Below are 13,280 nucleotides of genomic sequence, written 5' to 3' on the forward strand. Positions count from 1 at the left end.
TGGGACAGGTGACACGACCCGGCGTCGTGACCCCTCCAGGCACAGCCCACCTTTGCTCTCGTCGTAGGTTCCCACATTGGTGAGAGAGGGTGACTTGTCCCCATAGACTGGGCTGGCGTGCAGTCCTGGCAGCGGGACCGAGCGGCCGTCTCCGGGGTCATCTGTGGCTTCCTCAGGGCCACAGAGAAAGGCGGGACGTGCACCCGGTGTCCTGTGCGCCAGGTGGCACGGCCGCAGACCGAGTGACCCTCGGTCCATCCGCCAGCATGCTAAGTGGGCGCTGGCCGTGCCGATTCGATACTGTCCCCTCTGAAGAGTGGCGCCGTGAGGGCTCGCGGGGTCACCGCTGTCCCCTCTCCCTCCGTCGCGAAGGAGGCCAGGAGAATGAGACTCACCGTTTGCGCCATTGCACAAGTAGACGATTTGTCCTAATCAGTGACACCCATTTACTAGAATTGCTTAAAATGAACTGTACCTCATACAGAAATCGCACATTTAGAGACTTCCATTCATCATCTGGAAATTGAGGCCAGCAAACTTTTCTGCTCCTCCAGTGGGATCATAGGCACGCATCAAAATGTTAAAAATGATTGGTGAGCGGGAGCTGTCACCCATTTATCAAGGAAAAGAACATTATTTGCTAATTTCCCAACCAGGCTGGTGACAGGGTGCTTCGTCTTTGGACCCACAGTGACCAGCTTGGCCTTTTTGTTATTAGTACAAGTCAAGCGCTTTTGGGCAGTTGCTAACAAGACGCATTTGTCTGTCATCAGAGGGGCTTCGGTGCTTTTCCGAGTGGCTGTGACCAAAGTGTGCGCCCGCACCCTGATTGGCTGCGCCTTCGGGGGCCACGCGCATCGGGAGGGGAGACCAGCTGATAAATCACAAAGTTTCCGTGTCAAGGTGAAGGGATTGACTCTGCGGCTCCGAGCCTGACACAGTGTGGCGGGGGGCAGACAGCCATTCATCTTCCCCAAAGGACAAAAGGGTCGTCGGGACATGGGCCGGCAGGGGAGGTGGGCCGGGGCCCGGCCTCGCTTCCCCACCCACCCGGGGGGCCCAGGAAGACCGTCTCGGAGAGGAGGGGCTCACGTGACGGACTTGGGGTGCCTGGCCGGCGAGGATGCATGCCGCCCTTCCGAGGGTGGAGGGGTGGCAGGGCAGCCAGCGGGTGCCGAGTGCGTGCGGCCGGCGGAGTGCAGCACAGAGGGCCGTGACAAGGTGTAGAGATGACGCCACCGTGCGCGTCCCGGCCAGGCCGGCCAGCAGCTCGCCGCCGGGGACCCGGCAAGTGTCAGAGCCGGTGTTTCAGGGCAGACGCTGGAGCAGGCGTGAGCGGCTGTCCCGAGCCAGAGCGAGGAGTTGCCGGGTCACCCCGCGGCCCTGAGAGACCAGGCGCGAGCTCGGTGTTAGGGTGCCCGCCTTTCCGGCCAGCCCGTCACTGGGGCCCGCTGCCCGCTCCGCTGGGCGGACATGTGGCCCGACGCCCGCGGCCGGGCAGAAGGGGACAGGGAGGCTGTGTCACTGGAGGCCAGGCCGGGGCCCTGCTGCTGCGGGGTGCTTGACTTTCCGAGGCCTGCGGACCCGTCTGGGTGCGTGCGCTCGAGGACGAGGTCGTGACCCCAGAGGAGGCACTTCTGAAAAATGGTCCTTCGAAGCAGTCGGATCTTTTCGACGTGTAGAAAATGCAAAATCCTGACTCTCTTAGAATGTTTTTTCAATAAAAGAGCACCACAGTGAAAGGCCATCAGCCCGTGCGTGGACGGCCACATCTAGAAGTTTCCAGATGCTGTTAATGAGCATCTGGAATAACTTGGTTCCACAAGGGACGCGGGCGCCTGTGGCGTGGCGTGTGCTCTGGCAGGCTCATTGTGGGGCTCACCTTCCAGACGCGGACGCTGCCATGTTCACGGCGTAAACGTCCCTGGGGGTTGGTTTCTTAGGGGTGTGGCCTGGCGGCTGCTCGCCCCTCCTCTCCCTCCCAGACGCCACCCTTCCCTGCCCTGGCGGGGTCCCCTTCCAGCCTCCGGAGAAGGAAATTCTGCTCGCTGACAAAGTGGGCCTGGTCGGGTGGCCCCCGCCCCAGGCCTCTGATGACCAGTGGGGACGGAAAGGCAGGGCGTCTCGGCGGTTGGATGGGGGGGGTTCTGCCTGATTTCTTCTCCATCCTGTTACCCCCTGTTCCCTCAGAAGGCCCTGGCCCTGCCCCGTCTCAGCCCCGAGGGTCGGGGGACTGGTGGCCTGTGAGACACTGCTCCTCCCCCAGTCTCTGGAACGCCTGTGCCCGGCACTGTTCACCCGGATGCGTCAGCCGCGGTTCTGAAGCCCAGCTCGCTGGCTTTCCTGATGCACACGTCCCAGCACAGAAACGTCCCCCCTGAGCTTTGGGGTGTGCTGGTGCTGGGCCGGGGCGCAGGCATGGGAGCCGTGAGTACCGCTCCTGGCAGGCGTGTGGCTGAAGGACGTCATGACAGGATGGCCTAGGTGGTCACTTCACGACATACCCGGCGTGTCCCACACTGAAGACCGTCAGTTGCCTCGTGGGCTTGTGGTCAGCGGAAACGGAGGTCGCGTCGACCGTTGACGGGTTTTAATGCCACGGAAGGGAGATGCACACGAGCGAGGTGGTGTCCTTGCCCCCAGGAAGCCCGCCTGCCGGCCTCGTGTTCACAGCCCCAGCAGCAGGGCCCGGGCCGTCACCCCCGTGGGACACTGGCCCCCGTGTCAGCCACGTGCCCCTGCGTCTCCTCCTCACTGCCCCGCCGTCCGTGACCACGCGGTCGCCGAGAGGCGTGATCGTTTCTCGGAGAGTGGCGACGAGGGACGTGACGTCGAAGCGTGCGGGGTGCTTTGGGATTTATCCGTGGTTTCCGGGGCTCGGTTCTCACCCGGCGCCCACCTGGGCCAGGTGCTCAGCTGGGCGCTGCAGGCGATGCGGAGAGGGAGGGGCCGTTGGAGGCTGGTGGGTGCTCGGGGTGGGCGGCCGTCAGCCGTGGTCCCTGGCCAGGGGAAGCCCTCGCCTTCACACGGAGCCCGACCCTGGGCCGCACTTGGCGGGTGTCTGACCCACAGCCACATTGCGGGCCGGCTGGCTCAGGTCTCGCGGGAACGAAGCAGGGTGGAGAGATGTTAATGAAATCGTGGACTGAGGCGCGAGGGGCTGGGGGGCGGTAGCCGAGGCCCCATGGGTTTCGCAGGAGGCAGGGCCCCTGGGTGGTGTGGCGGGGGCGGCTGGCTGCACCCCGATGGCCTGCGTGGGAGCAAGGAGGGGTTTTCAGGTGGAGGGGAGAGCACGGGAGTCAGCAGGTGGGTGGGGGTGTCTCTCTTTGTCTCTCTCTCTGTCTCTGTCTCTGTGTGTATCTCTTCCTCTCCCTCTCCCTCTCTCTGTCTCTCTCTGTCTTTCTGTCTCTCTCTCTGTCTCTCTCTCTGTCTCTGTCTCTCTGTCTCTCTGTCTCTCTGTCTCTCTGTGAGGCCCCAGCACCTTCCAATCCCAGTGGTTCGGCATCCGAGCCCACGCGTGGGGTTGAACTGTGTGCACAGGACCATGAGCGGCATCCATGCTTAGATGCTGTGGTTGCGGGGCCGGGTGCGGCCGTGGCGGGGGGCCGGGTGTGGGCGTTCCTCTCCGTGATTCCTGGAAGGTCTGGGGACATCCCTTCCCTTCATCGTTTGGCCTGGAGACCCGGGTGTGGAAAATGCCTCATCGGAGCTCGGAAAGGGTTGTTGTGTCGCGAAGCGACGTCATGCTGCCCGCGTGGGGTCCCCCTTATCCACTTTCGGGGGGCTCCTGCTTTCACGCCAATGGCGGAAGTGCCTTTAGCGCCAGCGACTCCCTGGGTGCGGGTGTAGCCGGCTCTCAACTCGAACCCGGATCGGAGATGTTAGTTTCCCTCAAAATTCTGCTTTTTGTTTACGTACGGTGCAGAGCGTGCAGCGCGGCGAGTTTTCGTGTATTTACCAGGTCGTGCGGGCACAAACCTACTTCAGGAGCAGTCACAGGAAGGAGCCCTGTTTCCACTGGCAGCCCCCCATTCCCGTGGACGCCCCCCCCAGGCCGCCACAGAGCTGCTTCCTGCCTGTGCTCTGGCCCCTCTGGGAGTTGGGCTAAGGCCCGGTCATGGTGACCGCGCCCCCCGCTCAGCGTGTGTCCACCCCTCCCGTGTCTGGCGTGCCACAGAGCCCGTCCCCGGGTCACCTGCACGGCGTCCCGTTGAGGACGGACCCCGCGTGTTCATCCGGTCGTCCGTGGGGCGACACTGGGCATTGCAGAGGACGCTGCCGTGAGACGCTGGTGAGCGAGTTGTGTGTGGACGTGTGGGGAACGTGGCGTTCACCTCGGTCCCGCTAAGGCAGAACGTGGGGACACCTGCATGGGCCTGGCCTTGGGAAGAAGCCCCGCGGTCCGGAGCACGTGGTAGGGCAGCCCCAAAGCGGGGTGCCAGCGCCACCTTCGCGGAGGAGGGCGGACCTCTGAGTGGCTGGCGGCGTGCGCCCAGCGGGGCGGGGGCTGCCTGTGGGAACGCAGGGGGAGGGGTCTCTGCTGCGGCAGAGGCAGGGGTGTCGTTCCCCCAGCAGAGCTTTTACGCTGGCTTAGCGTGCGAACCCGCTGCCCGATGCTTCTGCACAGGGCGTGATGCTGCCCACCTGGTTTTAAGGAGCCCCCACCCCCCGAAACCTCTAAGGGTTGACACCATCAGGCACTTGATTTCTCTCTCTGGGAAAAGGGGTGCCGTCAGGGGTGCGTGACCCTCATCGTGCCGAGGACGATTCCGGTCAGCGGGCCGTCCGCCGCCTCTGTGAGCGTCGGGAGAGGCTGGCATCTGCTAGAACAGCGTTGGTGGGCGCGTGCGGGCTGTGGGTGGCCGGGCCACTTCCGCACCGCAGGGCCGCCACCGTGGGGAGTCTGTCTCCGGGCGGAATGGAGGCCGTCGGGGGAGCGAGTGCCCCCGCGGTGCCACGTGCTTAGCGGCAGGCCAGGCCGGGCCAGGCAGCCGCAGTTTCGACACGACCGTGTAAGCCGTGACCCAGGGCGTTCTCGGGGGTGTGTGAGCAGAGTCGTTTGAGTGCAGAGTCCAGTCGTTGTCAGCAAGGGTATTATCTCCGTAACAAGGAGGATGAGCTGTCCCCTTTTCTGCGTTTGGTGTCACACCACAATGCCGCCGCCCGCTGCCAGGCGGCTGTGAATGGAAGCAGGTCCCTACGCACAGGCTGGGCTGGGCTGGGCGGCCACGTGGAAACCAGCACGGAGTGCCCAGCGCGGACGGGGGGGCCCCGGTTTCCAGTGCGACGTCGAGTGCGGCCCTCTCCCCCCCCCCCCCCGGCAGTCCTGGCCGCAGAGAACGTCCCTTGGCGAGCGGGTCGGAGGGGCTTCTGGGGCGACTACAGGGTGAGAGGGAGGCCCCCCCGAAGGTGGTGGGGCCCCGCGCCAGCACACTGGAAAGCCCAGTCATTCTGAGGACGGTGACCTAGGGTTAGCGGCTTGGTGTGGAAGACAGGGCACCCCAAGACTTCCGGTCTGCTCCTGCTCGGTGGCGAGGCTGCCCTCGGCCGGGCCGGGGACCCAGGCTGGCTCCTGCGGACAGTGCCTTCCGGCGGGCGATGTGCAACGCGTGGCCTTTGTGTTTCCCATGCATGCCACAACGCCTGGCTCGCCCTGCCGGGTTCTGTGATTGAAATTCATTGCCAAATTTATTGAGAAATTAATGAGAAAAGCTGCAAAGTATTGACTTTGAGAGGAAAACACAACTCATCTTGAATGAGGAGGAAAATGCAGCAATAATTTAGCCACTATTGATTTGGCCCTGTCCATGTATTGATCTTCATTTTACAATATTAATTTGCACCTGCAATCGGCTGCACAGGCAGCCGACCCCGTTTCGCGGCTGCACTAACATGCAGAGCGCGAGGCGCCCCTTAGAAGTGGGGGCCGCCGCGCGGCGTGTCGGGGAAGGACACGTTCTCTCCTATTTTTGCTTGTTACCGAAATAGACTAGAAATTAATTTTTTTTGTCAGACAAAATATGAAAGCAAAACCCCATCTAGAACGGAGCCCTCCTCCCGGCTGCCCAGGCGCGTTTCATCCGTGCGCGGCGCCGTCAGCCGCCTGGAACTCCAGCCACCTCTCATCATCATGCCTGGATCAGTTCAAAGTTCATGAAATTTCTATGAGCATTGATCTCGCCCCATTGATTTTTTTTTTTTTTTTGCAGCAGATCTTTGAAATTTTAATTTCCCGAGCATCTGAATTTCTTATAGATGAAATGCACTCGGAAAAGACAGTTGATGATAAAGGGGAGAACTTAGCATCATTTTAAAGCCTTAAAAAAAAAAAGGGAGGACTTTCCAGGTCCTCGCAGACCGTGTGCCGTTTTTTTGAGGTGACGTGATGAAGGTGCTGTGTCGGGGGTGAGGCGTTCGGGGGGTCTAACTACCAATTTCTTCTGCGGTGGCCACACATTTTTAATGCAACTTTTTATACAGTCATTTTTGAAAGAAAAGCTATCTGGAGAAACAGCAGGACGGAGGAACATTCTTCACTGCACAATCATTCGCTCTCAGCAGTCTTTATCACCTGGTCAAGTTCACCTAGTTACTTATCAGTGGGACATTTAATAACCTCAAGGTGATATAATTGCTATTGGCATTTTTCCCCCTCGGATTCAGCTGGTTAATGTGTAAACTACTTGTCAGCAAATAGCACTTTGTCACCGAAATCACTAACACCCTCTAGAGGGATGTCTTTGTATTGAGCAATTTAATTTTACTTTATTTAATTTTTACACATTACAACCTGTGTTCATTCAGGCACATTGAAGGCTTGCAGTCTGTTGGGGCAAGGCCCGGGTTCCCTGTTAGGAAAACATCCTATATCTTATTTAACAGCCCCCATCACCTTAATTGACGCGTGTTCTTGTCCCTCGGAAAAGGAACGGCAGACGTTCTTATTATGTAGTTACGCTGGTAATGCGAAAATGGCCTCATTACGAGGGTCTGTTTGGAGCTGGAAAATTACTGCTTTATGACAAATGCATGATTGGGAAGTTACAGGAAGATGATCATTATTGAAATGAAACTGGAACTCGTTTAATCGCTGCAGCCGGCAGCTGGAGCGCAGCAAACGCGTGTCCTGTTTCGCTTGTTTTGGTCGGGGTTTTGAGGCAGGAGGGGGAATTTGTGCTACACCCAAAACTTCTCGAAGCTCTCTTTGCGGGCTGGGCCGCGGCGTAAACAAGGGAGAGTGGACGCTCACCGCCCTGGTGTCCTACCTGCGAATGTCCCCCCTGTGTGTTTAATGACGCTGTTTTAAAGACACGCTGTGGCCGCAGGAGCAATTACTCTAGGAGTACTTAGAGTCGGTGGCACTGCTGGCCAGCGGGCTGGTCTCCAGGCCTCCCTGGTGGCGGGGTGGACGGGAGGTTGCCTTTACGATGACGCTTCGTCGCTGAGATCTCTCTGGCCTGCTGCCGTCTAGGCCCCCTGTGCAGACAGAGCACCTCCAGGCTGGTTTTGTGGGGAACCCAGCACCCAGAGCGGGCAGCGTCGAAGCTGCAGTGGCATCAGAAACGGGGCCTCTGCTGGGGGGCTGCCACTGATGGGCCCCCCCTGGGGTGGTTTCCCACTGCACGGATGCAGGCATGTAGTAGCTGCTTGATAAACTTCGGGTGCGTGGACTAAATTTCAGAAGGCCGGTTTGGCCGTGTCCCTTCCTGGAAAGCTTCCCTTTGTAGAAAACGCTTGCCGTCTCTAAACGTGCATTTTCCAGCCCGAAACGCTGTTTCCGCCCCGTCAGCCCAGAGGTCCTGAACGTGTCCCTTTGCTTAATTGAATTAGGTTTCTGCGTTAATGGACTCGCTATTCAAGTCTGATAAAATAATCATATACATTTTGGAGTATTAGAGATGAGCACAGACCGCAGGGCAGGGCTGGCTGACAAAGAAGGTTAAGCCATCAGAATGAAAACTCACACCGTGTATGTCACAAGAAAGAAGACTCCACGGGCTCTCGCCCGCCGCCGCGTTCCTGGTGGCAGCCGGCCGCAGCTGCCGCCCAGGGCCCGACGCGCGTTCTGGCACGTTCGTGCCGGCAGTCCCGGCTTGAACTGACATCGCAGACCGTTAAAATTTTATCAATTGCGGTATGATTAATCCCCCAGTACGCGGGCACGACTTAAATATTAAGAATGCTGCTTCTGTGATGACTTTAATGCATGTGAAGTAACGAGATTAACTCCAGCACACTCAAATATATTTAAATACGTCCCCTTCCCGAGCTGCAGGCGATGCCGGCGTGCAGGAGGCGTCGCGTCTCTGTGGCCGTGTCAGGCTCTATTTGTGTGACCCACGCTGGATGCTGGCCTGCCTGTGATGGCCGGGTATCTGGCCTTTCACAGGCTGCCTGATCGCCTGCCCCATTTGGCATGGAATGGGATTCCTGGCTGTTCTAGCTTCTGATTCATTCAGGTTTTATTGCTGTGTAATTTTCTTATTCTAAAATAAAAGCTCTCCAACAAAAATTACTATGCATTAGGCCGCGGTAGCCTACTCAAATGGATATTAATACAGTTTATCTCTAAAAGGACGAATAATGTATTTGAAACAGATAAAAGGCCCTCCACTAAATGAGGAATGTTAATATCTTATGGCACGGTTAATAAAGAGATATTTCACAAGGGAGATTTGCTTTATGACTTTTGGTACAACAGCCTTATAATCTGACATATCTTAAATGATATAATTTTGCGCATACATTCATCTCTTTTATACAGAGCAGCCCCTCTTAGCAAGATTTGAATTCAGGACGAATAATGGGCGCTAATTACTTCTGAGATGCAGATACGTGGAAAAAGCCACGCGGAAAAGTTGGAGGCTTATAATACATTTTGAGAAATGCCTTGTTTCTTTCCCCTTCAGCAGAAAATAACATTTGTTTTTGTTGTGTTTAAGGCAGAGTTTAAATTAATTTAACCCAGTGACACATGTTCAGAGACTGAGCATGCTGCTAAATAATTCCTGGGAATAAATTGCTCAGGAACCAGGCCCATTAATTCACGGTTCTCCCAATGCCGACAGATGTGAGGACGGGAGGCGGGCCTCCAGATATTAACATAAAACAAATTTGCTTTATTCTTCTTCATATTTCTTCTCCGTCCCCGCCTTGAGCTCACTCAAGGCCCCATCTCTAATTATCCACGAGGTCAGTAAGCAGAATTGGGAAGAAGCGGGTAGATCAATACAAATTATCCCTGAGCAAACCAGTGCTGACAGTCTGAATTGCAGCATATGTTTACCCAAAATCAGGCAATTTATCTTAATATCAGCAAAGTAATGCAGTGCAGGTGAAAGGTCAGGCAATCTCTCCCCCTCATAATTACCCAGTTCTAAAACAGGAAAGTGGTATTGATTGGCCTGGCTCGGTGCTTGGTGACTGGACGTGCCAGAGCCTTGCCCTGCCCGGCCGGGCCTCGCCTTGTAAACTCGACACGCAGAGGATTTATGAGATGTGTGCGAAGGGGCTCGGCTTTCTCCTGCAGTCGTGGGATTTGCCGGTGAAGCCTCGGCACCACCTCGTCTTGCCGGGCGTGGGGCGGCGGGGTGTGTGCGGCTGGGTGCTCGGCAGGTCGCCAGTGGGCTCCGCAGACGGCAGCTGCTCTTGGAGGCGCAGAGGAGATTGGGTCGCCCCACCCCTAGTGATCAGACACCCCCCCGACCCACGAAGTACGTCCCTTCCCCTGCGGTCTGGAGCCAGGGCGGTGGTTCTAATTGTTCCCTGTAAATTCGCGGGGCTTCCGGGGGCCGAGCCCCGGAACGGGGTTCCAGCTGCAGCAGGAGCAGCGCCCTCCCCGCCCAGCTCGGCGGAGACCTCCCGCGGGACGGCGCCACGTCACCCCCGACAGCGCGGGGCCGACCTCTTGGCCGTGCACTCGAGATGTCAGCGCTCCTTGGGCCGAAGCGAGAGGTGGAAGGTGCCCTCGTGTTTATCCCGCTCTGAGACACGTTCGGTCCTAGGAGGAGAACATCAGTCCCACCGAAATCCCGGAGAGTGCCTCGAACACGAGAGCGTCTGGTCATTACGCGTCTAAGGCTTCTGAAAGCTCGCGTTGACGCGTCTGTCACCTGTCAGGCGCATTTGCATGAAATCAATAGCGCTGCCCATCTATCTTTTCTGATCACCTTTCACCGGGCCGACTCATTAAGTCGAGCAGTCGTGGCGATTAGCTGGCGGGGAGGAGCAGCCCCGACGTGCTAGAGAGGCGCCGTGGGCCGCCGATCTTGTTCCCTAATCGAGAAGCGTAATACTCTGGCTCATCCCGGGTCCGAACCCGGTCGCCGGGTGAGGCCCGTCCACCCTGCCGCCTGCACCGCGCTCCCGCCCGACGCCCTCGTCCCGGCCCGGGCAGGGACATGACAAATTGTCCCGCAAGTCAACGCTGACAGCTTCTGATGATTAATGGTTTGATTATGAAGTGGTTTTACACATACAGAATTTACATCACGGGGAGTTAGAAATTTCGCCGTGTCACGCACGCCGAGGCGTTTCGAAGCGCTCTCCTGTTTGCCAGGAAGAAAGGGCAGAACCGCAGCGAAAGCCCATGTCGCGTAAAATCAATATGTCGGATCAATGCGTTATTAACAGGAAAATGTCTTACTTCACATTCCTGAGCGGGCCTTTGTCTCTGGGAGGAGGACGGGGTGTCAGATCACACGGTGGCCCTCAACTTCCGGGCGCGTTATTGGGTGCCCGCGGAGCCTTCCGGCGCCGCTCACGAGACCCACCGTGGGTGCTGACACCAGCAGCCCCAGCACTCAAGGATGACGGTGGCCAATTATTTCGGAACGCGCCTCGCCCCTCGCAGCCGTGGCCTTTGTGTTCCCGGCCGTCCGCGGGCCTGCCGAGTCGGGGGGCGGCAGTCGTCACATTATGTGCTAATGAGTGATGGCCCGAACTGCAGGCGGAGTAATGAATAGATGGCGGAGGGTCTTATTAGTCTGAGAAAAGCCCCTGATTTATGTCACGCCGTGCACCGTGGCGTTACTCCACAGAAAACGGAACCTACATCAAGAAGTAATGTACTCTAATAAGTATTTTCATCTTAACGCGCGTCCCCGGGCCTCCGGGCTCAGTTTTTGTTGGAGTCAGGCAGAGCCATAATAAAGCCCAATGGCTCCTTATAAAGCTTGTTAAACACAGAGTGTGCATTCGGACGGAGTCCCGGCCGTGATTCATGCACTGTACACAGCGCGCGTGCGGCTGATTTATGGCCGCGCACAGTTCATAGTCAAAATTACAATTTGAGGGATAAAAAGATTAATTACTATTTGTGGCCGGCAATTTCGTGAGGCTGGTGGAGTGATAGTGCCCTACATCAGTTTGTAGTCAGCCATTCACAGATTATTAAAGCTTTGCAAGAGTAAGTGCTCCTCCTGCCTGGTCTGTGCTCAGGCAATATGCTAGACAGAAAAGGGCCACTGGGATAAATCTGAAGCTAGCAATAGCCGGACATATGTCATCATCGCCAGCTCCCATACATCCCGGGCCGGCGTGGAAGGCCCCGTGCGAGGCAGTGATCGTGACGGTGGTGACTCCTGCCCGTGGCCCCGGGACCTGCACCTTGCCGACCGCACTGCCATTTTTACAATATATCGAGTAGCCCTTTGACTTTCCTCCAGGCTAATTATAGATCAGAAATAATCATCGTGGCGCTTATGTGCAAGAGAGAGGGGGCAAACCCATTCCTTAGGGCAGAACGGGTGCTCAGGGGCGCTCGCCCCCCAGAGCGTCGGAAGAGGGGACTCACACGCTGATTTGTAAGCGTGCAGGAAACGGGTAAGGGGTGACGCAAAAGGGATTAACCTGACCTCTGTCTCTGTGTCCTGTTGTAGCCCTCAATGAACCAACCATAGATTACGGCTTTCAGAGGCTGCAGAAGGTGATTCCCAGGCATCCGGGCGACCCCGAGAGGTTACCCAAGGTGAGTAGGGGGGCAGGGGCCGCCCCGGGCTTGTTCCGATTTGGGGGCAGCGGGTGCTCTGGGAAGGGGGCTTCCGGACACCCCAAGCCCTGCGCCCACGGCAAGGCCGACAGGTGCCCGCCCGCCCCCGACGTGGCCACGCGGGCAGGGCGGGGAGGGGGCCGAGCGGCCTCCAGTTCGGTGTCTCATCCGCGCAAGACCATGTTTTTAGAAGAGGAGAAGAAAGGCTTCTCTGATACAAATATTTTGGATTCTGCGAGGGGGACGTAAACTTCCGCGTAATGAAATAGTTCAATTAGACATTTTCCACTCCAGCAGCCCGTGCTGATTTCAATCTGGCAGCCCCGGTCTGATCTGTGATTACTCGACTCTTGTTTTCTTTTCATTTTCTAAAGCTCGATTCGGTTTAATCTTTTGTTTACAAAGCTTTTGTTATAAGTCCCTGACTTAGCAGCTAACAAATGAAGTCCACGTATTAATATCTAGGGGGACTTTTCATTTAAATTCAGCAAAGACACAAGCCGCCCGCGCTGTTTACGCACACGCCGCACATCACAGGCGTTTCATTCTGATGTACGACATTAAAGATAAGTCAGGCTTATAATTTTCCCTCTCCTTTGATACAATTGTGTCTCTTTCGCTCTTTGGAAGCCGTCTCTGATTTTCAGGGCAGGGTTAAAAAAGCAAAATGAAAAATGAGGTCCTAACGTTACGACTTTTCTACATCCGCACCCCCGGGGCCCCCAAGTCTTGTCCACCTCTGCGTTTTGTTACCACGATAGATGCTTTTAGACGTTGCCTTTCTCACGCGGGGCGTGCACGTAGCACGTGAGGACACGTGAGTGGTGACGTCGCACGGTCACCGTGAGGACGTGGCAGTCGGGGAGGGGTGCAGAGCGGTTTGCGGCCGGGTTTCGTTCCTCTGCCTGCGCTCTAGCCGGACGTGTGTCCCCAGCAAGAGCCGAGGGCTGCAAGGCGCCATCCAGGGAGCCCTGCTGCTGGCCTCAGGCCACATATGTCTTTGTGCCGCGTGAGCAGCTGGGCTCGGCCACCCCTTGGCTGGCCCAGGGGGCGCTGAGTTTGAGGCTGAGTGAACTCAGGAGGGCATCCTGGCGGTGCCCTCTCACGGGCAGGGGACGTCCAGGGTCACCTGTCCTCCCCCGCTGCCCGTGGGACCCCATCGTGCAGCCCGTCTCGGCCGCATCAGCGGGTGCTGGCGCCTCAGGTGACCAGGTGCTTGTTGGGGCCCTCACTGGCGAGCAGCCAGCCTCTCTCGGTCAGCCTTCCACAGCTGGGGCAGCGGGCATGAGGG

General features: G+C 57.6%; 1 protein-coding gene across 7 annotated transcripts in view; it reads left to right on the top strand.

Annotated features, from left to right (window-relative positions):
• LOC105308182 (transcription factor COE3) overlaps positions 1 to 13,280 on the top strand; it is a 115,715-nt gene that overhangs the window by 91,182 nt on the left and 11,253 nt on the right. For all 7 annotated transcript variants that reach the window (XM_023525404.1, XM_023525406.1, XM_023525407.1 and 4 more), the window contains one exon: positions 11,880 to 11,968. In XM_023525404.1, coding sequence (XP_023381172.1) covers positions 11,880 to 11,968 — 89 coding nt within the window. The remainder of the gene's footprint in view (positions 1 to 11,879; positions 11,969 to 13,280) is intronic.

Source organism: Pteropus vampyrus, unplaced genomic scaffold, assembly GCF_000151845.1.
Source record: "Pteropus vampyrus isolate Shadow unplaced genomic scaffold, Pvam_2.0 Scaffold554, whole genome shotgun sequence".
Classification (NCBI taxonomy): Eukaryota; Metazoa; Chordata; class Mammalia; order Chiroptera; family Pteropodidae; genus Pteropus; species Pteropus vampyrus.